General features: G+C 54.6%; 13 protein-coding genes across 13 annotated transcripts; 5 read left to right on the forward strand and 8 right to left on the reverse strand.

Annotated features, from left to right (window-relative positions):
• Positions 1 to 599: 599 nt before the first annotated feature.
• On the forward strand, positions 600 to 4,266 carry BAUCODRAFT_476493 (uncharacterized protein). Its single transcript, XM_007678344.1, has 3 exons — positions 600 to 2,738; positions 2,792 to 3,235; positions 3,290 to 4,266. The coding sequence occupies exons 1-3, from the start codon at positions 688 to 690 to the stop codon at positions 4,149 to 4,151; spliced, it is 3,357 nt and encodes a 1,118-aa protein (XP_007676534.1). The 5' UTR covers positions 600 to 687; the 3' UTR covers positions 4,152 to 4,266.
• Positions 4,267 to 4,833: 567 nt separating this feature from the next.
• BAUCODRAFT_476276 (uncharacterized protein) lies at positions 4,834 to 6,074 on the forward strand. Its single transcript, XM_007678345.1, has 3 exons — positions 4,834 to 5,286; positions 5,337 to 5,966; positions 6,020 to 6,074. The coding sequence occupies exons 1-2, from the start codon at positions 5,216 to 5,218 to the stop codon at positions 5,953 to 5,955; spliced, it is 690 nt and encodes a 229-aa protein (XP_007676535.1). The 5' UTR covers positions 4,834 to 5,215; the 3' UTR covers positions 5,956 to 5,966; positions 6,020 to 6,074.
• A 66-nt stretch (positions 6,075 to 6,140) lies between these two features.
• BAUCODRAFT_148084 (uncharacterized protein) lies at positions 6,141 to 7,865 on the reverse strand (the record flags this gene model as incomplete). The annotated part of the gene is made up of 3 exons (XM_007678346.1): positions 6,141 to 6,603; positions 6,669 to 7,151; positions 7,837 to 7,865. 3 exons carry the CDS (start codon positions 7,863 to 7,865, stop codon positions 6,141 to 6,143), a joined length of 975 nt encoding a protein of 324 aa, XP_007676536.1.
• On the forward strand, positions 7,846 to 9,456 carry BAUCODRAFT_139295 (uncharacterized protein). The gene is made up of 3 exons (XM_007678347.1): positions 7,846 to 8,561; positions 8,615 to 8,939; positions 9,015 to 9,456. Exons 1-3 carry the CDS (start codon positions 7,944 to 7,946, stop codon positions 9,266 to 9,268), a joined length of 1,197 nt encoding a protein of 398 aa, XP_007676537.1. The 5' UTR covers positions 7,846 to 7,943; the 3' UTR covers positions 9,269 to 9,456.
• On the reverse strand, positions 9,429 to 10,411 carry BAUCODRAFT_156641 (carbohydrate esterase family 5 protein). Its single transcript, XM_007678348.1, has 3 exons — positions 10,251 to 10,411; positions 9,804 to 10,191; positions 9,429 to 9,742 (listed from the first exon to the last, which is right to left on the reverse strand). The coding sequence occupies exons 1-3, from the start codon at positions 10,346 to 10,348 to the stop codon at positions 9,530 to 9,532; spliced, it is 699 nt and encodes a 232-aa protein (XP_007676538.1). The 5' UTR covers positions 10,349 to 10,411; the 3' UTR covers positions 9,429 to 9,529.
• A 47-nt stretch (positions 10,412 to 10,458) lies between these two features.
• Positions 10,459 to 11,084, reverse strand: BAUCODRAFT_33842 (uncharacterized protein). The gene has a single exon (XM_007677903.1). The coding sequence runs from the start codon at positions 10,833 to 10,835 to the stop codon at positions 10,506 to 10,508; it is 330 nt and encodes a 109-aa protein (XP_007676093.1). The 5' UTR covers positions 10,836 to 11,084; the 3' UTR covers positions 10,459 to 10,505.
• Positions 11,085 to 11,139: 55 nt separating this feature from the next.
• Positions 11,140 to 13,251, reverse strand: BAUCODRAFT_33843 (uncharacterized protein). The gene has a single exon (XM_007677904.1). The coding sequence runs from the start codon at positions 13,123 to 13,125 to the stop codon at positions 11,371 to 11,373; it is 1,755 nt and encodes a 584-aa protein (XP_007676094.1). The 5' UTR covers positions 13,126 to 13,251; the 3' UTR covers positions 11,140 to 11,370.
• Positions 13,252 to 13,371: 120 nt separating this feature from the next.
• BAUCODRAFT_139299 (uncharacterized protein) lies at positions 13,372 to 15,150 on the forward strand. The gene is made up of 2 exons (XM_007678349.1): positions 13,372 to 13,546; positions 13,604 to 15,150. The coding sequence occupies exons 1-2, from the start codon at positions 13,508 to 13,510 to the stop codon at positions 14,939 to 14,941; spliced, it is 1,377 nt and encodes a 458-aa protein (XP_007676539.1). The 5' UTR covers positions 13,372 to 13,507; the 3' UTR covers positions 14,942 to 15,150.
• Positions 15,151 to 15,201: 51 nt separating this feature from the next.
• Positions 15,202 to 17,250, forward strand: BAUCODRAFT_476915 (uncharacterized protein). The gene is made up of 3 exons (XM_007678350.1): positions 15,202 to 15,912; positions 15,967 to 16,797; positions 16,851 to 17,250. Exons 1-3 carry the CDS (start codon positions 15,407 to 15,409, stop codon positions 17,200 to 17,202), a joined length of 1,689 nt encoding a protein of 562 aa, XP_007676540.1. The 5' UTR covers positions 15,202 to 15,406; the 3' UTR covers positions 17,203 to 17,250.
• Positions 17,251 to 17,298: 48 nt separating this feature from the next.
• Positions 17,299 to 19,233, reverse strand: BAUCODRAFT_69954 (uncharacterized protein; the record flags this gene model as incomplete). Its single annotated transcript, XM_007678086.1, has 1 exon — positions 17,299 to 19,233. The coding sequence occupies one exon, from the start codon at positions 19,231 to 19,233 to the stop codon at positions 17,299 to 17,301; it is 1,935 nt and encodes a 644-aa protein (XP_007676276.1).
• A 928-nt stretch (positions 19,234 to 20,161) lies between these two features.
• Positions 20,162 to 21,702, reverse strand: BAUCODRAFT_33851 (uncharacterized protein). The gene is made up of 4 exons (XM_007677905.1): positions 21,214 to 21,702; positions 20,946 to 21,162; positions 20,285 to 20,873; positions 20,162 to 20,232 (listed from the first exon to the last, which is right to left on the reverse strand). Exons 1-3 carry the CDS (start codon positions 21,593 to 21,595, stop codon positions 20,597 to 20,599), a joined length of 876 nt encoding a protein of 291 aa, XP_007676095.1. The 5' UTR covers positions 21,596 to 21,702; the 3' UTR covers positions 20,162 to 20,232; positions 20,285 to 20,596.
• A 917-nt stretch (positions 21,703 to 22,619) lies between these two features.
• BAUCODRAFT_24254 (uncharacterized protein) lies at positions 22,620 to 24,840 on the reverse strand (the record flags this gene model as incomplete). The annotated part of the gene is made up of 5 exons (XM_007677803.1): positions 22,620 to 23,178; positions 23,205 to 23,423; positions 23,486 to 23,838; positions 23,907 to 24,127; positions 24,183 to 24,840. The coding sequence occupies 5 exons, from the start codon at positions 24,838 to 24,840 to the stop codon at positions 22,620 to 22,622; spliced, it is 2,010 nt and encodes a 669-aa protein (XP_007675993.1).
• A 562-nt stretch (positions 24,841 to 25,402) lies between these two features.
• BAUCODRAFT_148093 (uncharacterized protein) lies at positions 25,403 to 26,590 on the reverse strand (the record flags this gene model as incomplete). Its single annotated transcript, XM_007678351.1, has 1 exon — positions 25,403 to 26,590. The coding sequence occupies one exon, from the start codon at positions 26,588 to 26,590 to the stop codon at positions 25,403 to 25,405; it is 1,188 nt and encodes a 395-aa protein (XP_007676541.1).
• Between the last annotated feature and the right edge of the window lie 256 nt (positions 26,591 to 26,846).

A 26,846-nucleotide genomic window follows, 5' to 3' on the forward strand; every position in this document is an offset into this window, starting at 1 on the left:
CCGGCCAAAGCGGTTTAGTGTAGGCGTAGACCTCACAGCATACGGCCCGCAGGAGACTGAGGGCAACCATATCCGGGTGCGCCATCGGAATGAGCAGACTAAGAACATCGTTGTTGAGCCTCCGAGACAATGTCGCTGCAATGGGAGGCGGCCTGGACGATTGATATCAAGGTGAGGTTGCGCAGAGTTGCGCGGAGTTGGTACTTTCGCGTAACGGAAATGCTGGCGATTGCCACGATTGGCTGGAGGCCAGGTGTCAGCGGATCCTCCCGGAGCCATTTCTTATCTGCAGGCTTATCAACGACCCTTTGCTTTCTCGTGCTGCTTGGGATTTCTGATCAACAAACACCTCGGAGAAGCACCTTTCCTCTTTTGCTGGGCCTCAGCTGCATGTTGGCGGCTCTGCTGTGGCAAGCATCCTTTCTCCGCGCCAGAAACGGCACGATGCGGTCACCTTGCTTCTCCCGGAGGCGGGAATTGGGTAGGCAAGCCGCCTTATTGGAAAACTAGAGGCTCTAGCGATTGCTATGCCGAGCGGCTGGTTCGTAGTTTCTTGGTATGTCTGATAGCCACATTCTCTCATTCACAGGTTGAGTTCCATCGTACGTTGCTTTCCTTGTCCGTCAAGGCTATTGAGCCATCCTTCATTCCATCTTTCACTCTACGGCGTCGTGGGCAGTAGGCACGATGAGTAACAGCGAGTGGAACGATGCCGAGGCCAATGTGTTGCCGGAGAAGGTTGCGAAGATGGCAGATGAAGGTGAAATACCTGAGCCGACGAAACGGAAGAGGATTGTCGTCGTAGGGCTGGGGATGGTGGGCATAGCTTTCATTGAAAAGCTCATGAAGCTTGATGTGAAGAGACGAGAGTACGACATCATAGTGATTGGCGAGGAGCCTCATCTCGCATACAACAGAGTTGGCTTGACGAGCTTCTTCCAGCATCGCGAGGTAGAGAATCTGTACCTCAATCCCGCGAGCTGGTATGCCTCAATGCCGGAGGGTAGCCTCAACTACCACCTGAATACAATGGTGACCTCCATTGACTCCGAGAAGAAGACGGTAGAGACTTCGAACGGCGATACAGTACCGTACGACGTGCTTGTGTTGGCCACTGGATCTGATGCCGTACTGCCGAAGCACACGCCAGGTCACAATGCAAAAGGTGTCTTTGTGTACAGGACCATTGAAGATCTGCAAAAGCTTATCGCATTCTCCTCGACCAAGAAAGGCACATCTGGCGCTGTGGTCGGAGGTGGCTTACTCGGTCTCGAAGCAGCGAAGGCCATGATGGATCTCGAAGAGTTCAGCAAGGTCAAGCTTATTGAGCGCAACAGATGGGTTCTCAGCCGGCAGCTGGATGCTGATGCCGGCAACATGGTCGTGGAGCAGGTGCGTGCTCTTGGACTCGACGTCCTCCTTAGCAAGCGCGTTGGGCGGATCAACACCGACGAGGAGAACAACGTCTGCGGCGTCACATTCGAAGACGGTGAAACGATGGACTGCAGCTGTATCTGCTTCGCAATTGGCATCAAGCCGCGCGATGAGCTAGCAAGGAAGTCGGGCATTACGTGTGCTGATCGTGGAGGAGGTATTATCATTGGCAAGGACCTTTCGACTTCCGCGCCTGACGTGTACGCGATCGGTGAATGTGCTAGCTGGGAGAGTCAGACGTACGGCCTCATCGCACCTGGGGTGGAGATGGCGGACATCTTAGCGTTCAACCTGACGCAGGCGAAGGCGCACTCGCCTCGCTCCTTCAAGCAGCCAGACCTCAGCACCAAGCTTAAGTTGCTCGGTGTGGAAGTGGCGAGCTTCGGTGATTTCTTTGCGGACCGTGACGGACCAAAGAACATGCCTAGCAGACGGCACGCGGCAAAGAAGGAAGGGACGACGGAGGCCCAAGAGACGGTCAAAGGCCTCACCGAAGGTCCACCGCCTTCGCCTGTGAAGGCTCTGACTTACAAAGACCCGTTCCAGCAGGTCTACAAGAAGTATCTCTTTACGATGGACGGCAAGTACTTACTTGGCGGCATGATGATCGGTGATACGAAAGACTACGTCAAGCTCGTGCCATTGGTGAAGAACCAGAAGCAGCTGGAAATCTCACCAAGCGAGTTGATCATCGGAGCCAAGAAAGGAGACGATGAAGGTGCTGACGATCTCGAGGATGACACGCAAGTCTGCTCCTGCCACAATGTGCTCAAAGGCGACATTGCGAACGCTGTCAAGGACGGCACCTGCAAGTCCATCGGCGACGTGAAGTCTTGCACGAAAGCTGGGACGGGATGCGGAGGCTGCATGCCGCTTGTCCAAACCATCTTCAACAAGGCTATGCAGTCGATGGGTCAAGAGGTGAAGAACAACCTCTGCCCACACTTCGACTACTCTCGAGCCGACCTTTTCAACATTATTTACGTCAAGAAGATCAAGAGCTTCGAGGAGATCATGAAGCAATGCGGGAAAGAGCCCGAGTCACTAGGTTGTGAAGCCTGCAAGCCTACGATAGGGTCCATCTTGGCATCGTTGTACAATCAGCACATCATTGACAAGGAACGGAGAGGACTGCAAGATACGAATGACCGCTTCCTTGCCAACATCCAGCGAAACGGCACCTTCTCTGTTATTCCTAGAGTGTCGGGCGGTGAGATCACTGCCGACAAGCTCATCGTCATTGGCACTGTGGCGAAGAAGTACGGCTTGTACTGCAAGATTACCGGCGGCCAACGTATCGACTTGTAGGTTTCCAGAGCGTACTCGATCGTTTATGTAGTGACTAACAATGCTGCAGGTTTGGCGCGAGAAAGCACGACCTACCGAAGATCTGGCAAGAGCTCATCGATGGCGGCATGGAGTCCGGGCACGCATACGCCAAATCCCTCCGGACCGTCAAAACCTGCGTGGGCACAACTTGGTGTCGTTTCGGCATCGGTGACAGTGTCGGCATGGGTGTCAGGCTAGAGGAGCGCTACAAGAGTATCCGGTCTCCGCACAAGATCAAGGGCGGCGTTTCCGGTTGCGTGAGAGAATGCGCAGAGGCCCAGAATAAGGACTTCGGGCTCATCGCTACCGAGAAAGGTTACAACATCTTCGTCGGCGGCAATGGTGGAGCCAAGCCGAGACATTCGGAACTTCTGGCAAAGGACGTGCCACCCGACGATGTGGTTACCATTCTTGATCGTTACCTTTCCTTCTACATCCGGACTGCTGACAAGCTGATGCGGACGGCAAGATGGTCAGTCCCAGAAGCGTGCTTGATATCTGTCTAGATAGTGCTGACGATGACTAGGGTTGAGAATCTACCGGGCGGTATCAAGTATCTCCGCGAAGTCATTCTTGAAGATAAGCTCGGAATCTGCGCCGACCTCGAACAGCAGATGGAAGACCTCGTTGGGTCCTTCTTCTGCGAATGGACGGAGGTGCTCAAGTCACCAGAACGATTGAAGCTCTTCTCGCAATTCGGTAACACTGACGAGAATGTGGACTCGATGGATAAGGTGGAAGACAGGGGCCAAGAACGCCCAGCGTACTGGCCAAAGGACTCCGTGACTGAAGACTTCCGCGGCACCCAGTGGTCTGAACTGACCTGGCAACCTTTAGCGAAGTCGGAACAGTTCACTGACGCACCAACGGGATCGAGCTTGGCGGTCAAGCGTGGCGACACTCAGCTGGCCATCTTCAAGGTCAAAGGCCAGTACTATGCTACGCAGCAAATGTGCCCTCACAAGCGCGCCTTCGTCCTTAGCGACGGTCTGATTGGAGACGACATGAAGACGGACAAACTTTGGGTCAGCTGTCCGTATCACAAGCGGAACTACGAGCTCAAGGGCGCGGATGCAGGCAAATGCGGCAACGACGAGAGCGTCAACATTGCTACTTTCCCCGTTGAAGCGAGGGATGATGGTATGGTATACGTGAAGCTCCCGCCGGTTCAGGAGTTAGATGGCGTACTCGGCACGGAGAAGTGGAAGATCCGGAAAGAGGAGACGGAGGAGCATAGCCCATTTGAAGCGCTTGACGAGAAGCTGAAGAAGATGAAGGGCCGGAAGAGTATGCAAGCAAGCCATCTTCCCAATGGTCTGGGCGAGAAGGCGAAGGCTGATGCCATTTTGGCGGGCGCCGAAAGGGGTGCAAACGGAATGGACTGGTAAGGCAATTTTGATGTTGACTTCGGACATTATCCCATCGACGAGGATGGACGGCTCAGCACTTGTCACGCATCGCCGCCAGCAGTCGGCGTTTGTGGCGCCAAGCGTTGGTGTTTCAGCCCAATACAGCAGAATTATAGAATTGCTGCAGCCAGCCATCATGTAACCCGTTTTGAGCCTCTCGTCACCCGGCTCACAGAGCGGACAGTAGTGTTCGCTGTCTCTCCAGCCAATGGAAATACTGTACGACGACACTCGGCAACTTCCACCGTGCGACACCGCATCACCCCCCAGTGCCCGCATGTATCGAACATATCTACTTCTACCCCTGTGTATGCAGCAAGAACGGCGTAGTCTGCTTCGTACCCTGAAAGACGGACTCCGATACGAAGAACATGCACTCGTATGTGTCGCTAGGGATCAGTGGCGAGCAGCGCGCTGGCCTCCAGCACAAGGCTCGAGATGGCCTCATGGCCCGGAAAGGGTGCCAACCCTTGCGCCTCCATTGTCCATCTGCAAGCAGAAGCATGTCTCGATGCTGGCAGAGTATGGGTTGATAACACTTCCAACGACGGCCTTGCAAAATTCCATGAACTGAGTTGGTTCAGCCCACGCTTTACCGTCCAGTGCGGAGCCAAGCTTGACGAGATGAGCTCGTGTTCGTCTGCACGCAGCCGTAATCCAGGTGCATGCAACACGCCTTATACGGCAACGTAGCACACGGGCGTGCCTGGATCAGCTTCGGGTGGTCCGCATTTTGACTGCTTCATGCAGCTGCAAGGTGGAACAAAGTGTCGGAGTCGGTTGGTGTCACGCTGGCGCATGCCCAATGTATCCATATAGAGTCGAGCACACTCCGATATCTCACAAACCCTACGGACTCCCCACTGTTGTTCGTCGCGCGCTCGCTCTCACACTCGCTCTCACACTCGCTCTCACACTCGCTTGTTGCTGGGCGAACGTCGTGCATTCTTCAACGTCACACTGGCTTTTCGACCACCTTGCCCAACTTCCGCGCTGAAGCAAAACCAGAAACTACTCGCTTACTCCCTCTAACCATCATCAGCATGAAGCCCATCATTACGCTTGCAGTAGCGACCTTCGCCGCTCTTGTGGCAGCCCAGCAAGGTCCGACATAGTAAGTCGTCAGATTCCATCACCCTCTCGCTCCATTCTGACAGCCTATAGCGTCAACGGAACCTTCCTCTGTCCCGACCCCGACGGCAGCTACTGCGCCGCGAGCAATATCATCATCCGCTGCAACAACGGCACGGGAGAAGCGGGCAACTGCAACGATAACTTGGCCGGCGAGCCACCTACTGACGTCTTCTTCGCGGAATGCTTCTCCTGCGGTACCAACAGCAGCCAGTCAGCGTGCAGTAAGCAAGGCATCGTCTATCCCGGCTCTGGAAGCGGACTCGGCAGTACTCCGTTCTCGGCGAACGACACCTCGGTCTGCGCTGCCTCGCCACCAACTCCCTATGGCTCCAACACGACAACAACAAGCAGCGCGCCATTCAACAACGGTACGAGTACAAGCATAACCGCAAGTGCGAGCAACACGAGCTTTGTTACCACAAGTGCCAGCACCACGCCAGTCTTCATCAGCACGAACCCAGGCGGGCCAGTTATTCTCGCTAGCTCCACGCCCACACAAAGTGCTTCGCAGTCGAGTGCTTCGAGCGCGCCCAATTCATCAAGCAGCGGGGCACCGGCGTATACGGGCGCTGCCTCTGGAAGTGTATACTCTGGCGCAGGGGCGGTTGTTGGCTTCGTGGCGGTGTTGGCCGGATTTGCAGGGTTGTGAGCGCTGATTAAGTGAGCTAACGGAGGACGGCCGAATGTGATCGACTCGATTGAGGGATTTGCAGGGCGCAGGTCAGTAATGGCCTCGAACATAATGTATTTGGCTGAGCGTAGTAGTACGCATCTATCGGTCTAAGCAAGATGAGATAGCATCAGTAGGCGGTAGATTAGCCAGCGCAGCATATGCTATCGCTTCATCTCCTCGGTCTTTTCCGTGGACTCGTGCTTCGTCTTCTCGATCGCTTGTTTGTCTTCTACCTGGTCCTTCTTCGCCTTCTTCATCGCAGTCTCCACCTGCTCGACTGCCCGCTCGATCTCAATCTGCATCTCAGGTAGTTTAAATGCTTCGGCAATGAGCTTGGCGTTCCATTGCTGTAACAGCATGACGTCTTCCTTGCCATCGACAGTTTGCACTTGTACCTCCTGCACCACTCTCTCTGTCTCCTCCACCGACGGGCTGGATGCGTCACGCGCCTGCGGACGGTTCGGACTTAACAAGCCTCTCGCGTACATCTCGTTCAGTATCTTGCTGTCAGTCATCCGGACCATGTCCTTCTTCAGAACGTGCTCGAGTAGCTTCCCGCCATACAAGGCGCGGTAATGCGACCATGCGCGAAAGCCAAGATAGAAGAAGGGGATGTTAGGTATACTGTCAAATCCGTCAGCATGCATACTGTTATTCTGGAGGTACCTTTGCTCGAAGGCGAACCTTACACTGGTACAAAAGTAAACGGTATCGTTATGGGCATCCAGCCAAGACACACCCACATACTGCGGTTGTGATAGCTTTGCCGTTCCGTGGCCAGCTTCCGCAGCACATCAGACACGTTCTTGCCTTGCATGAAGGCACTAGGATACAGGCACTCGAACTTGTGCTTGCCCTGATCTACTTCTGCTAAGCGCGCCTTGGTCGCAGGCGGGATGCTTTTCAGGCCCCATTCTTCGTACGGAATGCGCTTGAACAGTTGGTTGCCGTAGTTAGTGAGTTGCCTCTGCCATCCCTTGTCCTTCTTCTCCCACTCTGCCCAGGTGCTGGAGACGCGGTTGATAACTCGCTCGGAGATCGATGGCTTCGCGCCGGACACGGCCTCCTCGACGCGTTCGCAGTAGATTAAGGTTCGCCTTGTGCTGATGGGAAGAAGGAACAGGCGCATAGCGAAAGTCGCTGCGACTGTTAAGCTATGGCTCTGGAAAAACCTGACTTGAATTGAGTATACGCGGCTACAAAGGTATTTAGATATGGAGCATCAATCACCGGCTGCTGGAGACGCGTTGGCACTTTTCCCAGGAAAGCTTCGCTGACGTCGGCTTTGCGTCGGCGACCGGAACCGAGAGCGAAGCACTAGAACTCGAATCTTCAAGTCTTGGTATGCCTTGTTTGATATTCGCATTGCAAATACAGGGCAGGTCCGGACGCCGGCTGGACCCATCATGGACCTGGAGGTTCACTGTAAGGACTTTGCATGGAGTGCCGACAACTGCTTGCTCCAAATGACCCACAGTCGCACCTTCCAGCCGCCTTTGCTACGTGACGAGGACATCCGCTCTCAATCGCTTCTCTCCGCGGTCAAGAAGAATCACAATGGATATCGCAATACATTGTCTCCCGTCGACGTGCTAGCTACGGTGCTGCCTGCGATGCACGAGCTCGAGCCTTGCGATGCTTGACGGTGACACATTCTCCCACGACCGAGTCGCACACGAATACCAAATCCCTGCAATGGTTCGCCAAGCACTGATACAAGGTCCCTTTCTTGAGCCGAATCAATGGACAGCACGCGGCTATGGAGTTATCGAATCCCTTGCGTGAGAAATCACATGGTATAGATGGCAGTCGCTCTTTCCTACTGCTCTGTTTACACGCGTCGTCTCCCGTCCTGACCTCTGCTTTGCGTCACCTTCAGTGTCCATATTACTTCCTACTTCCTTTCCACGCTCCCTCTACTCAATGTGGTTCCCAGCGTCGCTCGCTCGGCCCAAAGTGCCAAAATGTACTCTTTCATTGTTGCAATCTTGCTTGCACCGATCATGGTGAAGGCTCAGGTCGGCGTCTCCGGAGCTCAGGCCCCCCAAAGCGCAGACTACTCCCCGGCTGAGATCGCAAATGGCACAGCATTTAGTAATGTCTCACTCATTGCGAATGAGAACATGCAGTACAACCTCGTTCACAGGAACAGCACTAACTGCACATACTACAATGCCCACCGACGTCGGGAGTGGCGTACTCTACCTCCTGCAGCTCGAAAATGCTTCACGGACGCTGTGACATGTCTTATCAGCATGGCTCCTATGCGGATGACGGCAGATGAGGCGCCATACTACCCTGGAGTTCGGTCGAGGTATGATGAGTACGTCGCCACCCATATAAATTATACCTTCAATATCCACGACACAGCCAACTTCTTCGCTTGGCATCGAGCCTTCATACACTTCTGGGAGCAAGACTTGCGTACTCTTTGCGGCTACGACGGCTTTCTACCCTACTGGGATTGGTCTCTTGACGCAGCGGCGCCACAAAACAGTCCGCTCTTTGTGGGAGACGCATACAGTATGGGAAGCAACGGCGTCTTCGTTGCTAACCGGTCTGACACATGGCTGGCGGCGCAGGCAAGGCGTTCTTTCCGAACTAAACGCTCGGCATTTGCTGATCAATCAGGAAGAACGTGACCTACCCTCCAGGTACCGGCGGCGGCTGCGTACGTAGCGGACCGTTCGTCAACTACACTGTCAACCTTGGCCCGCTAGATCTGCCACACGCGGTCAACGTGCAGAGCCCTTTCCGGTACAATCCACGCTGCCTCACCCGTGATCTTAACCCTTGGTTTAGCCAGAACTACAACACCTTTACCAACCTTACGCATACCATGCTCGATAATATCTACATCTCGGACTTTCAAGCAACCGTCCAAGGCTACGGGTCTGAGAGTAATCGATTCGGTATTCATGGCGGAGGACACTGGATGGGCGGTGGTAGCATGAGCGACTGTACGCAAGCTATTGAGCTAGCCTCTACCTAGTGTTCGAGCGGATTGCTGACATTGAAGTAATCCAAACCTCTAGTTCACAGCTCTCCATCAGACCCGGTGTTCTTCCTCCATCATGGGCAGATTGATCGTATCTGGACCATCTGGCAGAATCTGGACATCTACCGGAGGCAGAACGCTATTTACGGCACTTCGACGCTGGGAAACGAGCCACCCAGTGCGGAGATGACGCTCGACGATATGCTGCCTTTCGGCTTGGTGGCGGATGATGTGCGGTTCGGAGATGTGATGGACACTTTCGGCGGTCCGTTTTGTTACAGATATGTTTGACAAGAAGAAGTTCAGGTGATGCTTGAACCAGAGCGTTCCTGGCCACTCCAGCTGAGTTGACCGTATATCGCTCAGCTCGGGCATTGCGAGCAACATTGTCTGGCCGCGGGAAATTATGAAAACAAAGTGGTTGCTACGCATCGAAGATATCGATACTTTTGCTTTCTGTTCACTATCTGTAGGTATCGAGCAAAAAGTAAACTACCACTTCTTCACTCTCGCCCCTTTGATGCTACGCTCCTTCTCGGCTTACACTGTACCTTAAGAAACGGGAATCTTGCTCTTCACGAAGTTGAGCGCTGCTTGACCGTACTCGCTTCCGTAGCCTTGATGGGTTGCCGCGTTATTGCCATTAGAGCAGTACGGGTCGCTGGCATCACAGTACGACTGAATGAGGCTGTTGAACTTGCCGCAGGAGGTTTGAGAGGAAGGACGCTGGTCGAAGCCGCCGGCCGTGGCGCTGCCGACGTGGAACTACATAATTTCATCGTTAGCATGACGGAGGTCCATGGCATGAAGTAGTCGGAGTACGTACGCTCTCGCCGGGAGTGAATCTTGGATCACCGGCCCAGATCACAGCCTTGATGTTGAAATTGGCAATCGTGGCGGCCGTGTTCGTAACACCCTGATTCGGATCGCCACCTCCGCAGAGCGCATCATCTTCAATCTCGGCACCTTGGCTGTAGCCTACGAGAACCAGGGCCGTATTGGGACACTTGGCCGCGAAGGCAGAGACCTGGTTATACACGGCCTGCACGCCCGCCTGGACGGAGGAAGCATAGGCGGCGTTGGTGTTGCCAGCGGCTGGGTAATTGATCGCTTCGGCCGTGCTACCTGGGTAGGCGTTGAGGATTAGATTCACGAAAGTGCCGGCGCTGCCGTAGCCGGCGGGAGCGGTGGTCTCGCGGGCACCGAAGATGTGGCTATATGGAGCTGGATCAGCCGGGATAGACGGGACAGAGCCGCGAGACGGCGGACCTACACTTTCGGGCAGCTGGACTGGCGCTCGACCAGCTCCATGGGAGCGGCGAAGCTGCTGACCGCAAGGGCGGTGTTGAGAAGGAGAGCCTTGGACAACATCTTGCTCGTTGTGTCAGATGCGTTTTGTAATCTGAGATGCGAAGGAAAGTCTGAAGCCTCTTCAAGAGCATGGAACAGCTGGCAATGTGGGAAGTACATATATGTCCTACCTCGATTGCGACCAGTGGTCAATCCCCCTTCGACCGTGATATTCAGCCTACAGTACTGGTATAGAGCCTGAGTGTGACATAGTCACAAGGTCAGCGTGGCGGACATAGTGTGCCGTCGTGCGTATAGTAGTCTTGCGCACGTTCTTGTGCTGGAGAGCTGAGACCAGCTCCAGACCTGCAATAAACGAGCTGTCCAAGGATCTACCATGCCGGGCCAGCATGTAGCCAGTCTCCACAGATGGTGCACCAGAGAACCTTCGCATTGTTCGCCCACTCTCCATACTAAGCACGTACTTCGCAGAGGCCGACGGACAATGTTGTGACAAACACAAAACCTGTCGATTGGGTTCGCGGACGTACGGACGCTTGCGTGCCATTCAGCCTGTCATTATGGGTGCTGTAGCAAGTTCCACTCCATGTCTTAGCTGCTCATAGTAGTGCTGCGAATATATTGAGCGCTTGTCCTGGGGCGGGTAGGTGCATCTGCGAAGCGAAGTCAGCAGGAAGTGCGTGAAACCAAACCGGCTCTTTACAGGTGCTCCAGCCGAAGCTTGGCAGGCAATGTTGATTTAGCCGTAGGACTAGTCTTGCAACGTGGACTCAGTTTCGTGTTCACGAAATATACCGTGGCACATTATTGAGCAGCTGTTGTATGACGAGGAAGCAGAAACGGTGAAAGAAGCCGAGGTGAAGGGTGGTCGATGTTGCCCAGTCACACAATTGTCAGGTCCGCCTCCGATTAAAGCGGATGGGCAGGGTGCTCCCTTGTGCTCGTATCTATCGTTTTAAGTGTCTTCATCGTGCGGAATGCAGTAATGCCGCATCACAGTACGCCAGACGTCCCAATCGTGGAGCGTTCGATCATATCCAAAAACTCCTCCGCTATGCATCCAACGTGCTGGTGCCATGTTCTCATTGCACCGCTGCCAGCCTCTGCTGCCGACGCTCAACGTCTCTCATCTCCTCCAGGATCTCCTTGTTAAACTGCTCATACCCATCAAGGTACACATGATGCCCAGCCTTCCGGATAATGGAGACCTTGATACTGCCGTTTTCGAGCTGCCGCTCCCGTTCCGTAGCATTTGCCAGCGCCTTCTGCTTCTCTGCATTACACTTAGTCTCACAGTCGTAGCCGCCGTTGACGTCCATCCAATCCGAGTCACCATAATACATCACAATCGGCACGCCAGTCTCACGTTCTCTCTGTTTCGAGGCCGTCAAGGACGCCGCATCCGGTTCTGGAGTGTTGTGCGTCTCCACGTACTGTCTGCCGACGCTCTGTATGCGTCGGATAAGTGGAGAGCGGGCAAAGGCGCCTGGGGCGAGGACATATGCAAGAGCATATTCTCCGGAGCCGCGTTGCCGGAAGAGGGAGTATGAGTAGTCATGGAGAGCTTGTGCCTCTTCGGCGGGAAGCTGAGAGAAGCGACGGCTTGTCCATCCTGACACGAGCCGTGGACCCAGTGGACCAGCCAGACGGACAAGAGAGAAAGGCGAGACGTTGGCATCCCACAATGTGGTGAGCCATCTCGGCAACGGCTTTCGCGGCGGCGGCTTACCGTTCTGACCGGCTGTGGTATTGCTACCATTAGTCCCACGACCATTGATAGCCTCGTCTTGGTTCTGTGTAAACTCGCTACCCATGGTGCTTTCGCTAGGTTCCGGAATATCTTCGTTGACCGCATAGGGATCCTCAGGAATGCCAACGGGACTGGCAAGAATGAGCTTGTTTAAGTGATTTGGGTACTTCAAAGCATAGCACACTGCCATGTAGCCGCCTAAACTATGGCCAAGCAGGGTCATCTTGTCAATGCCTCGCTTGATACGCCACTCTTCCAGCGCATCAATGAACCAGTTCTCTGCTTCGCGTATCTTAGCCTCCTTGTCTTTCGCATGTATCTTAAATGGCGGTCTACTACTTCGGCCCATACCGAGCAGATCGAGCGCGTATAGCTTCCAATGCGGTAGGCGCGACAACGGTTCAAAGTTCTTGTAGAAGAAGCCGAGACCGGCGCCGTAGCCGTGCAGCATCACAAAGCTGTTCCGCGTCTCCTCGCCAAGCCTCTCTACACTGAACTCATTCAAGAAACGTTCTTTGCCGGCCAATCTGACCATCTCACTGCTCCACTGCCTGGGTCCAAAGGGATCGGTATGGCTGTCTGTCCTGACGGGTGTTGCATCCTTGGCATGCGATGGGTCCACCGATTCTCTACTTCCAGGTACCTTGACTCCGGTATGCGTATGCGTAGGTGCTTGCCTAAGGTATGGTATGAAGGAGAGCACTCTGTGTTCTGTTACAGCCGGCGTCAAGCTTGCCCACCACTGCGATAGACCGTCTCTATAGCTAAGTGGAAAGTAGCCACTCTTGGGCGGTGCTTGCTTCCCATGCGCTGCGTCAGCATCCTCCTTAAAGCGTTGACGAGCGAGCATCGCGCTCTGACCCGAAGGTGGTGGCGGTGGGACATCCTCGCTGGCCTCAGTTGATACCATGGTGGAGTAGGCGTGCGACTGAGACTGCAGTGGGAGAATGACTGCGGGAAGCAGTGGTACTGTGCCCACTTCTGTGCTGCTGCCTTTGAGCGGGTAGAGGGTAGCAAGTAGTAGCGTTGAGCGCAGAGTGGCGGGAAGAGCCAACAGTGAAGCGCCAACTTGCGCCGTCACTCTCATTCCTAGGCACTTCGAGCAGAGGCTGTTCGAAACAGACGGGCTCACCGGAAGCGGCTGTTCGGGTCAATAGGGTATCAGGCAGGCATGTCGTCGAATGACCTACAGTAGATCTTTCATAGTGATCGAGTGACGGCAGTGGGATGCACCTGCAAGGCACAAGCCAAAGCGCTGGGGGAGATCTGCCGGCGTCGGCCCGCTCGGCCTTCTAACCCTGTGTTGGTTGTCAGCTCCCTCTTCGTTTGCGCCGGAACCATTCTGATGGTCAACATACTGCAGGAATATTCAGCGACAGTGTGAGATCCATGTCCATGCCTCTGTAGGCCTCATGTAACCAGTCCGGTGGGTTTACGACACCTGACGGTCCCCGCGCAACACCAGCACGATGAGTGCCAGTAAGCTGGACCAGATCGTCAAGGGCGCGGTATGGCGACGGGCACCCACAAGTGCAGACGTGCAGTTACTGATGAGATCTGTATAGCCACCTCCCAATGTCTCTCCCACCCAGGTTGCGCAGTCAGCGAAAGCCTCTGCAAGCTCTCCATCCATCACCGCCCCGCACCTTCCCAACCAAAGCACCAATGACCCACGTGACAACCTCCCGTCAAGCCCACCACAGATCTACCTAAACATGCTCATTCTCGAGTCATCTCTCCGACTGCAGTATCTCAATTTGCGTGCGCGATTGAGATTGCACCTACTGCTTCTGGCCACGCTCACCGCGTGGTCGGCTATCTTCACCTATCTCCTCTACTTCCGCCCTCGAGAAGACGGCAGTGGTGTCGGTGGTAGTGTGTACTGGGTGATCGAGAGTGTGGAGAAGCTCGGCTGGTGCGGAGGTGTCGTTACGCTCTTCTTGTTCTATGGCACCGGCATGTACGAGCGCGGCGTCCGCTGGCCCAGAAGGTTCGTAGGCACCACCAATCGAGGCCTGCGAGGCTTCAACATGAAGGTGGTGGTCATCAAGGGAAGTCTCCTATCCGAGTTGGGATTATGGGTGGGGATGCTGGATCCATGGTTCTTGTTTCGAGAGCAGCGCGTCAATTTTCAGGTCGTGCCTCGCGACATCGAAGCTGGTTCCGTGGGCGGTGCGAAGGAGCACTGGAACCAGCATGCCTCTCGTTACGGACTGATTGAAGAAGACATTGCGCCCTCGGGCGACGTGCTCAAATTACTGCTACTGCCTAAGCCTTTCTCACCAGACTTCCGAGAAGGTTGGGAGAACTACCGTATGGAGTACTGGGAGCGCGAGAATGCTCGCCGCAATGAGCTACGTAAGATCGTCAAGGCTCGTCGACGCGAGATCGCGCGACGCGAAGGTGGTTGGCTGTGGTGGACAGGCTGGAGAGGGTGGAGGAGCATGCGCACTTTGAGTGGCAAGTCTCGAAGACAGCTGGAACTCGACCGTCTTGCCCTCAGAGAGAAGCCAAGCGCAGAGGTGCTGAAAGACAAGCAGCGCTCGTTACGACGTGGGGAGAAGGAAGGCATGCTGTTACGCTCCGGGTCAGACTCGAGAACACATTCCAGATCGTCCTCACGCAGCACGACTCCGACGCCTGAAGAGAGCACTAATCGACACCGACGAGGCAGCTCTACAAGTACGACGAGGCGGCCCAGGAAGACGATACCCCAATCTCCCGGATCGAGCAGATTGTCCGCGACGGAGACGCTGCTGAAAGACGATGACGCACCTCAGCGACTGAGCACCATCAGCGCTCCGGAAGGAGTCAGTGACAGCGGATCTGACTTCGGGGGCGAGGGAACAAAGCTAGAGCCCATGTTCACAAGTGAAATCAAACAGGAGCCTGCCGAAACGTAGCGCGGCTTGCACGTTTGCACGATCATGTCACCCCATTTTTCGTAAATTCTGAATAATTGCGCAGATGCCACTGGGAACACAAGCTCGAAAGTAAGCTCGAACATGTTTAACCGAGAGCCACCAGTATCCATTAATTCGTTCAAAGAGCAGTCAACGCACGCTTCGAGCGGCTGCACCGCGCCGTTATCGGACGCTCCCGCTGTCACGGCAATGTCGTGCCGAAAAGAGCGCCTCAGCATTTCCCTGCAGCATCAGCGTCACCCGCTCATTGATGCCGACCGCCTGCGACTACGTGCCGCCTTAACCGTGACGCGAGTATGGCTCGTCAGAGGGACGCCAAGGTTGGTAACGTTCCGTTCGGCCGTTCCGTTGTTCTCTACAATAATTCTATACAATACCTGAGCACTTCTGGCCCAGAAATTGTGTTTCGCCACTGCAACGATACTGACTGCCAAGCACCTCGGGATGGATCACTCGCTTCCGGCTTCAAGCCAAGCTTCGTGGGAGAAGCTTGATACATTCGATGGCGAGAAGCTAGACCAGTCTTCGTATTACAACGACTCTTCGGCGCACCTACAACATCCCAATCCCAGAGCATCCGATGACGAAGGCCATGAATTAGCAGATCTCGAAAAGCAAGACGAACCGTCTGGCTCACAGCAACCTCCAGTGCCGGAGCAGCAGCAACACCAACGACAGGATGGCGAACAACTACAACAGGCACAATCAAAGCTGGAAAAGGATCCCGCCTTCAAGGTAGAGTGGGAGCCAGGCGAGACGACAAACCCCCGAAACTGGAGTACCTTGTACAAGGCATTTATCACATTCCTGCTCGGTATGCTGGCGTTGAGCGCTTCGTTAGGGTCGAGTATTATTGCGCCTGCGGAGCCTTTTATTGCATCGTATCTGGGTGTTAGCGAGGAGGTGATGGTTCTGACGATCTCGCTCTACGTGTTGGGGTTTGCTCTTGGGTACGTCGGGAAGCGGCTGAGCTACATCGGTTTGGACTGACTTGTCACATTCAGGCCGCTACTCTGGGCGCCCGTCTCCGAGACTTACGGACGCAAAGTCTCTATGCTACCACCGCTCTTCGTCTTAGGGCTGTTTTCCATTGGTACCGCAACGAGCAAGAACATTGCTGCCGTCCTCGTGACCCGCTTCTTCGGCGGCGTTTTCGGCAGCGCTCCTGTCTCGAATGTCGGAGCGGCACTTGGTGACATGTATGCGGCGCAAGCCCGTGGCATAGCGGTGACCTTCTATGCCGTCTGCGTCGTGGGTGGTCCGACTATTGGGCCGTTGATTGGTTCTGCCTTGACCGTCAACTCGAATCTTGGCTGGCGGTGGACGGAGTACATCGAAGCAATCTGGGTCTTCACCGTTTTCGCCCTGGCACTCGTGCTCATGCCAGAATGTTACGGTCCGGTGTTGCTTAAACGCAAGGCGCAGCGTCTCCGGAAGGAAAAGGGTGACAACAGATACTGGCACCCGCACGAGGCAGTTCGCATCACCTTTACAAACATCCTCACCCAGCACGTCAGTCGACCATTAAAAATGCTACTGACCGAGCCCATGGTCGCTTGCATTGCCGTTTACGCGAGCTTTGTCTACGGCTTGCTGTATCTGACATTAGAGGTCTTTCCGATTTGCTACGCCGAGATAAGAGGCTGGGGCACTGTAACTTCCACGCTGCCGTTCCTTGGGTTGTTCGTTGGCGTCCTATTTGCTATGGGCATCAACCTCGCCAACCAGCCGCGCTACGCCCGCATCGTGAAAGCGAACAAAGGCCGTGCCGTCCCTGAGGCTCGGTTACCGCCCATGCTTATTGGCGGCTTCTTGTTCGTCATTGGACTGTTCTGGTATGTTGATGCGGGCGCAATCGGCAATGCGTACATTGCTGACAGATCAACAGGTTTGGATGGACAGCAGGCAATGTCTCGATACACTGGGCTGTCCCAACTGTTGCCACAATCTTCATCGGTGCCGGCTTCAACGTAATCTTCCAACAGTGCATCAATTTCCTGGTCGATACCTACGCCTTGTATGCCGCTTCAGCGACATCGGCAAACACCTTTCTGCGCTCGATCTTCGCATGCGGCTTGCCCTTGGCAGCGCGACCCATGTTCCTTCATATGGGAGTCGGACCTGGATTCAGTGTACTCGGCGCTGTGGCATGTTTAGCGCTGCCTGTGCCGCTGATCTTCATGAAATACGGACTGAAGCTGAGGAAGATGAGCAAGTTTGCTCCTGTGCCAAAGGACTAGCGTAGCTGCGTCAAACACAATTTCAGGCGGAATCGACGTAATTCGTCAGGTCTCATATCCCCAAGTCACCAATGTGGCGTAAGGTACAATGCTTCTTCACCGCCCGAAGCCAAACCACCCTCTCTTCTTCTCCTGCGGCTTCTCATCCACCCCATTGACCATCTTTTCGTCCGCCGGGGCCGGAGCGGCAGGGTTCGTGGCTACCTGTGCCTTGCGGCCCGGATACTCGATGTAATTCCATGCCACATCCAAGAATAGCGGTTTGACAGGAACAGGCTGTATCTTCGGCGGATACTGTACAAGGTTTTTGAGGTCCACTTGTACGCCAGGCGTGGGGAATGCGTTCAGGTTCTGCACCAGCGGCAGAGCGGAAGTCATGTGCTTCTCTGCTGCAACACGGGCATTTTCTTCGAGCTTGTGCATCTCAACGATTGCGTGAGCGCGAGAAAGCAGAGCGGACACATGCTTGTCCACGGCTTCCGCTGTTGAGGTCAAGACATGTAGCGTCGGAGGCGCGTCGATGTCTGCCGGCGATTGCTGCGAGATGGTTGGCAAGGCTGCTGAAAGCAAGCCTTTTGCGCGGCTAAGCAACGCGAGAGCGTTCAGGTGGCTGCCGAGCATGGCATGCGAATAGCTTATGTTTACGCACTTCAGCGCACGGAAGTAAGCAGCCTTGCTGTCTAGCTCCTCTACGAAACTGGCGTCTCGCATTGCACCACGGAGGTCTTTGACTGAATTGATGCTTTGAATTGTTGCGTCGTACAACACCACCCTCTCCCTTAGCCGTGCAAGCTTGCGCGAGCGCGGCTCTTCTTTCGCAGGATATGTTGTCCCATCTCTGCGCGGCCGTTTCGGCTGCTTCGACCGCTGAGCGGTGAAGGTAAGTCCATCTTTCTCACCGATGAGAACACGATTGCGGCCGACTCGCCAACTGACTAGGTCGTAGTTGACCCTAAGGCTGGTCACTCGAAGATCTTGCATCCGAGGGTCGCCCTCATCAACCCGTTCCTTCTCCAGCTCATCTGTAGCACGTTTGGTGGCGTCGGCAGCGTCTTGCGCTGCAGTTAATACGTCGTCGTACGCCGCAGCCTGTTCGCGACTTGGGGCAGAAGGGTTGGATTTCAAGTGTGCGCTTAGCCGGCCTTGTGCTGTTGTTACGCTCGCTAAAGCTTGGCCAATAGAGGCGTCTACAATGTTGGCTTTTCGTCCTCGCCACGTAACGCTGCTTGGCACTTCCTGCGGCGAAGACTTCTTCTCGTCTTCTGACTTCGGCTCCAGCTTGTCTTTTAGAGCATACTGATCAAGTTGCTGAACCATTCGCACAAGCTCCTCATCATCGGACGCGAAGTAACGTTTGGCGATCGTTGAAATTGCTATCGTGCGAGACAGATGCGCTTGATACGCCGCATACCGTATGGTTGGGTCTACGGTGCCTGCAAGTATGTCTTTGAAAACTTCCTTTTTGGTCTTCTCATAGAATGCGGCATAGATGACCCTTGCTTCGGAGTAGTGCCGCAAGCAAGGCTCCCATCGCTTCTCGCTCGACTGATTGTCGGCGGAGCGTTGGCCTTCTGACTGCTTCTCAAATTCTTCGCTCCCTGCCAATGTGGCATGATATGCTCGTGCCTCCAACACACCGTCATCATTGGCGTTGCTGGCCTCGCGATTGCCAAGAAGCTCCAGCAGCTCTTTGGCAATCTTCGCTGCCTTGGCTAATCGAGAGATGATGTGGCTTCGAGTACTCCCCGTGATCCCCTTCCCGCTAGCGCCTTCACTGTGGCTAGCTTTCATGTACATCGCATGGGCCCATGCTCGCTCACTGGTGAGCAGCAGTAGGTGTGCGAACTCGTGGTTACTCCCAACGTCCTCGGCCGTTACGTCTCGCTTTGCGAACTTTTCCCGCTTCGGTGTTGCTCGACCGAGCCGTTTGCGCAGAGCGAGCAGTTGCCGCGACAGTTGTGCTCGATAGGTGCTGTAGTCGCCAACAAGTAGAGCTTCTCGCCGGGTAGCGATGAATTGTGTTAGCTCCATGGTGTTCTCACGCCCCCTCCAGCCTTGTTTAACAGCAGCCTTTCACACGCTTCTCAGGCGTGCCGCGAGACAGTTAGACGTAAGGCAAGTACAGTAATATCGAAATGTGCCTTTGCAATGGTGCTACGAGGGGTCGCAGCCTAAGGCCAGCATGCCTTGGGACAGCTGAGCTTTGAACAAAGGCCACGCACCAATCAAGGGACTTTAACCGATAGACTATAGATGCTGAATGCTTATATCCCCTTCGTTCGACTGCTTTACACTCCCTCACGTGTTACAGTAGCCTTCTGTGAGACGATATCGTCTTTCCCTTCGTGCGATGTTGGGAAACCAATCGCTACTATTTGGTGACCGTGTAAACATTGAACGAGCCAGTGCCGTTTGTAACATAAGAGTAACCGGAGCCCAGGAAGAGGTACTCATCTTGCACGGCGACACTGCCCCATGTTGCCTGATCAGTCGGTACATACTCCAACACTTGACCCGTAAACTTGTCCAGGGCGATGAGTGCTCCCTGAGTTCCTGGCGGCGGAACGAAGTAGAAGCGGCCCGCAGCGCTTACGAGCACTACGTCATTTACGACAGTAGGCGCGGAATAGGCGACATAGTCGTTAGGTACTGGCACCTCCCAGAGTAGCGTGCCACTGTTGAGGGCAGCAGCGCCGTATGCGCTTGCGTTGGTCGCAACACCGGATGGCTGCAGCGTCCAGGCGGTTTGACCTGAGTTGATGGCGGTGAAGTACACGGACTGCTGGTCAACAGCTATACCCCATGAAAGACCACCGTTGCTGCCGGAATCTGGGCTTGTCTATTCCGATCCGTCAGCGTTGCCTGCAAGCATTGGCAATGAGAAATCTGGCGAGTACCTGTGTGGCCCAGTAGATCGTGCCGTTTTCGGCATCCATAGCGAACAGGACGCCACTCTTCTGTCCGGTAACTACAACATCGCGGCGGCCCGGTGTGTTAGCATGAGCACCGGCGACAAAAGCCGGAGCCATACTTCAGTCACGGTCAACACACAATTTGCCACAAGTGGGAATCGGAGACTCACCCGAAATCTGCATCAGGGCCGGGAAAGGGAGGACAGCTCGGTTGGGCAGGAGCCAATCCCGGGATACCACAAGCCAGCGTCCACGCACCAAGTGGTGTAATCTCTTGTTGCCAGTTGACACGGCCACTGGCGATGTCGACTGCAACAATGGACTGCTGCTTTACATCTGCGTAATTGTAGCATGCTGAGTCGTCAGAACTGTTCCTGGCAGTCACATCATTGACGCACGCCTGCACGGTTGCAGGGACCGTATAGCTGGATACTGCATCAGCGAACAATGCTCGCTCCAAGCTTAACGAAAGGAAGCAAACCCTACATATTACCAGTGCCGTAGAAGACCTGAGATCGCTGCACATCAATGGACGGCTGACTTCCCCATACTGATGCTCCTGCCCAACCTCCCGGGCCGATAACAACGTTCTCAATGGAGTTGACGAGCCAATCACGTGCAAAGGTCCCGGTAGATCGATTGAATGTATAGGCGCCAAAATTGCCGGTGAAGTTGCAGCATGGGTATCCGGGAATCGATGCAACAGAGATTTCCGAACTTGAAGCTCCAACAAAGACTTTGCCGTTATAGAACGTAGGGCTATCGAAGGATAACGCTACACGTCAGCGATGTATTAATACATGAGCAGGGGTAGCAGGCTTGACTGTGTACCTCTGCGTTATGATAGCAAGCGGATGATCGTTGATCGGTATCTGCCCCAAAATGGTACCACTCCTGAGGTCCATGGCAAAGAGCAGCGCGTGGAGCAGCGATCCAGCGTACAGAACATTCTGCTTCTGATCAATTTGTGGGCTCGTGCGAGAGCTGACTGGTATGAACGAGAGTTGTTCCACAGTTGGAACGCCATACTCGATCAAATAAGCCGTGACTGCTTGAAATCAGCTAGCTCTTCCAAAGCGTTCTGAAGCGTCAGATTTACTGTTGGTTTGCCAGACCGCTTGGCAGGTAACATAGTTATAGGCGACAAATGCTCCTGACCACGTCGGAAAGTACGCAATATCGCCCAACAATGCCGGCGGAGCGCTGACACCCTCTTCGAAGCTGATCTTGCAGCGCTGTGTCAGAGATGAGATGGCGTTCGAGGACACTTCAGCATTGTGCGCCACGAATCGGTTGTTAAGGTAAGAGTTGCTCCAGCCGCTCCACTCCCCGTTTGCAAGGATGGGCGGCAAGCCAAACCATTGCGCGAGCTCTTGGCAGCTGGCCGCAATTGCGGTCTTGATGTTACCGTACGGAAACAGAGGAAACGAAGATGCACCGGAGAAGAAGATAAGCGGTGGTAGGGTCTTGCGAAGATGCATCTTAGGTGTATTTCAAGGTATCCAGCTGGCTAGTGCTAGAGGTTCTCTCCGCGGAGAGCGAAATGAACAAACTTGGTATAATAAGAAGCCTACTGTACCTGCTGCTGCTGACCTTCGTCAATCCTGCCAAGGCTGCCTGAGAGCGATCAGCTTGCAATGCATGGCGCCTGCAGCATGCTTATACCGCGTAATTGATGATCAGCCAGCCACCACAGTCGCTTGCAGTGTCGTCCCGCAGTCGTGAATACAGAGGATCCATCTGCGACACTATTTCAGCATGTGAGCTGCATCACTTCGGCGAACAACACCGTTCCCCACAAGGGTTTGATATAAATCCCTGATGATGAGGGCTTGTCTCCCACAGTCTCGACCGCCTTTGTAGGATGCGTACGGCTGCAGTAGCAGCGAAGCCAATCCGCCTCGATCCTCAGCGGCCGTGCCTGGTCGGTCGCCTGAAACGCCCCACTTGCGAACAAGCGACATGTGGTACATCAGTGGCACGACATGGGCAAGGGACTTGCATGATGCTCTCAGCGATCGTGAGGCAATGTCGGCCGTGGACCATGAACAGCCTCGCGAAGCTTGCTACAGTCGCAGAGCTGCCATGCTATGCCGGTGGGGCTGTACAGTAGGGCAATGCGGGAGGATGAGAAAGCGACCAGTGTCGAAGCTCCGCGCCAAGGATGGAGTCTTCCGTCTCTCGCAGGGCTTTTCGGATGTGGTTGCCGCGTGATTTCTCAATTCTTAGGTCGACAAGTCTACTTAATGCTTCTCAAGTTCGTACAGGCACCGAGTGCGGGTACACAATTGCTCCTAAACAACTCGTAGAGCAGTCCCTGATCCAAAAACGTTTGGTAGCGCTGCCGGTCTTTTACAACGCACTCGACAGAGACCTTCAGGCAGCGCGAATCGAGGCTACACTCATTTCTACCATCGCTCATGGCTGAGTGTACTTACGAACATTGAATCTATCGCGAGTAGGAATTCTTGCCACATGAGCCTGCAGCTTGCTCGCAATTACGGATCAACAAGTATCGAAGACCGCCCTATTGGAGGAACGTATCTGACAGATACTGGTCCTCAGACAGTTGCCGGTACAAGCCGGTGTCCTTGCGCTCTGCTTCGTCGACAGGTACAAATATTCAGATATCAAGGTGTTGTTGCTCATCATGCGTTGTGTCACGTTGTCCCAGAACGTGGCGTTGAGTGGAGCCGTCGCGGGCCACTGATGCGTCGGGTCGTAGATTGTGCGGATATCGTACTCAAACTCCCATACCGGTTCCGAATTCCAGGTGAGACTGTTCGAGATGTTGGCGAAGTAGGTCTGGCCGTTAACAATTTCAAAAGTTGCGGCATCGACCTGATACACAGACCAGCCAGCATTGTAGTTCGTGAGAGGGACGATTGACGGACCAATATAAGCCACGCTGATTGGAGCGTTGTAGTTGATGTTTGTGTAGTTGGTAACGACGCTGCTGCTGTTCGCAGACACATTGCCGCGCTGAAGATCGTAGAAGATCTGCTTTTGATCTTTGTGAGTGTGCCCGAAGAAGCTATCGTTGGTCAGCCCGGAAAACAATCGTCTGTCTACATGATGTAGCCAACTCACATTCCCGCAATAGTAGCGGGCGAATAGCGTGCCACAATACTGTGGAAAAGCACAGAAGGATTGGCCACGGCCGAGGATCCACCGCTTGGTACATGGCCCAGAATCCACACCCGTTGGCCTGCCTGCTCAGCACTCGCAAGCTCACCAGCCAGGAAGCGCAGGATACCGCTCTTGTCGGGGTTGGTATAGTTGTAGTAGTTGAAGATATTGGGAGTATACCTGCAGAGTGATGGATGGGAGGGTCAGTCAGGTGGGATGAAACTACACAGCGCTGCGCTTACCAGAAATCAGAGTTGATGGAAATGATTCTGAGTCCAGACGAGGTCGTCGTGGCGTAAGCGCCATAATGTGTAGCAGCATAGTACGCGGCGACTTCGTCCAACCAGCCTTCTTTCTGCCATGCTGCCGAGACAAGCTGGTAGTTCCAGGACATCTCATTCGGTAGCGAGTCGTTACGGAAACCGTTCGGCTCGTTGAAGCCCGATGGCCAGCTGTCGTGGTTCCCCAGAGTAGCGTAGACCGGTATGTTACCAAGCTGGGCCTTGAAGGTGTCGTAAGCGATCTGCTCCTCGTAAGACGTGAGCGCCTGGCTCTCTTGGTTGGTTCGGTCATGCGATACTATATCGCCGGTGAACTACGATGTGAGAGCCTGTCAGTAACGATGCATACGGTGGACATTCGATGTGTTCATCGCTGACGTACGATCGCGAATGGCACTGAAGAGAAGTTCACGTTCTGCCGCATACTCTGGAAAGCGGAGAGTCCAAGGTCGGGGGGTGTGTCGCAGAGAAAGTCGCCAAAGCGAGAGGCGGGCAGAGAAGCGTTAGATGTAGTGGTATGCAGTGCAGAATTGACAGAGTCGAAACGGCAGCACAGTCCATTGGTGCAATTCGCCTCCGAACCGACATCGAAGCGCGGGTCCACTGCCAGACGGTAAGCGATCGATCACGGCCGAAGTTGTAATGGTAATGGACTTACTGTGCCAGTCACTGAAATGCAGTACATTAACTGTCCTGCCAGAAGGAGGCGGCGCGACCATCTTGCTAGCCGGCTTCGGCGTGAACCACTCGCTCTCATTAATGGCCACCACGGGCGGCGCAGGACAGAGCGAAAACTCGTAGTAGCAGAACGCTTGCATATCACCGGTAGCGAGACTCATCTTCTGCAGTAGTTGGGCAGCGTATGGCCCCAGGCCGCCCGTGCCAGAAACATAGGACTGACAAGACCCACCGTCCGTATAGGCGGTTAGATTGAAGGCCACGCAGCTGTCGATGAGGATCTGCGTGATACTGTCCTGCGAGAGCACGAGAGAAGCGAGGTGCAGGACTTCTAGGCTCGACTGACATATCTGGCAGATGTTGTTACCCAACTTACCGGTCCCTATCGCGTAGAGCTCCTGCAGGACAGAATTAGTGATTTGCTGCGTTGACAATGCTGGCAATGGCGCTGGCTCTGGTGTGGTGACATTGATGCCAGGCACCGGACCGGAGCCATTGAAGTACAGAATCGGCCCGGACAAATTTGGGATGGTGTTTGTCAGCGTTTGATCAAGCGCACTTGCTCGACGTTGGAGACCATGGCTAGTGGTAAGAGATGCAAGCAGACCGTGCAATAAGAGATACTTGAAGGAAGACATCTCGCTCTGGTTGCGAGCCGAATCACTCGCCTAGGTATAGGGAGGTGACAGCGGTGGTTGCGGATGCAGTAGGAGGATATATACGGAATTTGTAGCTCTTCCGTCTCGCACGTTGCAAAGGCGGACGCATATTTGCGACCTACCTCTTTCGTCTTCTTAGCCTTGCATAGCCTCCACAAGGTGTAGATGCTGGTAGGAGGTACATCAGACAAGTTGAAGCTCAGCCTTTACCCCACGTGCAGGACTAAGCTGCTGGATCGTGACGTACCCCGGCAGGCCAACGAGTGAATGGTTAGCGACGACTTCATCGAACATAGCAAGTCTTAGAATGAAGCGCATGTCCGCCAATCAGTGTTCAGCACCCTCTGCAAAATGTCCGTCCACGTGCTGAGTGGTGCTTCCCCGAGCAGTACCGCCGCAGCGGTATCGCTTCGAATGTGGAGCTTCGAATGTGGACGGTCTATGGGATGTAGTCCGCATTCCTGTCTAAGAAGCCGTTTCGCAGAGTGGAACGTGGTCAAGCGCATTGGAATGCTGAGCGCTCAAGAAGGCTGTAAGGACATCACAGGCCCATAAGTCCGCTCCAGTCCGCCAACGGCCCTCCCATAAGCGCTTGACTAGCAGCCTCAACTAGGCGTACAGCTTGCTTGCCGCGGCCTTGGGCACCCAGAGAGTCATAAATGCAGCTTAGCGTCCAACTCCTCAGTCTGTCGACACTCACCGTCCCGCGCCAGATACCATCCTTGTACGACAAGGCGCTCCACACTGCCAGAAGGGCTTGCGTAAGGAAGACCATGCCGAAGTCGCCTTTCGTGCGACCGTGGGATATGGACATGACGATGTCTGCGGCGAGGCGAGCTTGTTCGATTTCTAGGCCTGTGAGACTCAGGTTTGCAGAGTCCGACGTCGGCCAAAGCAGGTCCGGCAAGCTGCGCATGAGGTAGACGCAAAGGTTGACGAGGTTCAAGCGTGTCTGCCAGTAGAAGACGGCGGCAGAAAACACTTCGCTGCTTTCGAAGACGAATGAAAAAGGCGTGATTGCGCGGTCGACTGGACGTTCGGTCCGAGCAACGCGTAGGTCGTGTAACATCTTATCTTCGGATGCGCTGTTATTGCTTTTTGAGTACGTGTCTGCTAGGGTACCCATGGTCGCTATCACTGTTCCGTCACCTATTTCAGGTTCATTTAGTATCCTCCGAGCGTCGGCAATGAGCCGTGGCAGCCGTATCAGAAGCTGCTGACCGGTACGCCTGAGCCTGGCAACATGATCGGGAATCACATCGATTGCAGCTGGCTCAATACTAAGAAAGAGGTCATTATCGTACGGAGAAGCGACGCCTTTTGCACAAGGCACTCGGAACAACTGGTCCCACATCGAATAGAACATCGCTCGTACCAGATCGCTCGGTGGATAGCTAGACGATCGTGCCAGAAGTAAGGCAGTGACTCCGGACCAATGCCGGAGATACGTGCTGCGAGGGTTACCAATAAGCGTCTCATAATGCGACAAGATGGCAATCGCGAGCAAAGTATGGTCTTCGTACCGCTCCGTAGGCGATTCAATGCACTTCTGCACTAGGGAGACTGCTCGGGCATAGCTGGTAAGTGCGGCTTCGAGCGCGGATTTATCGAAGCGCATGGTTCGGTAGTAGCGGTGGGCTTGACTCAGCGCTTCTGCTGCAGCATCTACCGCCTTGTGCCGGCCGAGGTGGGATGGGATGAAGGCGAACCAGCAGTGGCGGAGCTTCATGTCGCAGATATCGTGGGCAAGCCTGGTCTGCAATCTCGTCTCTGCGGACGTGGGGTGGTAGCGTAAGGCGACGCGAGTAGCACTTTCGGATCCTGGAGGGCTGACCTCGGAGCAATCGTTAAAGCTTACGGGTGGGATATGTCGTTCACCGCAGTGTCGACACCTTGGGTCCTCCATCTTCGCTGGACGAATCCTTTCCGCTGCCGATAGAGTTCGGCGTTTGTTGCCATGTCTTCGTTTCTGCACCTCATCGCGA

The sequence above is a fragment of the Baudoinia panamericana genome, assembly GCF_000338955.1.
Source record: "Baudoinia panamericana UAMH 10762 unplaced genomic scaffold BAUCOscaffold_6, whole genome shotgun sequence".
Lineage (NCBI taxonomy): Eukaryota > Fungi > Ascomycota > Dothideomycetes > Mycosphaerellales > Teratosphaeriaceae > Baudoinia > Baudoinia panamericana.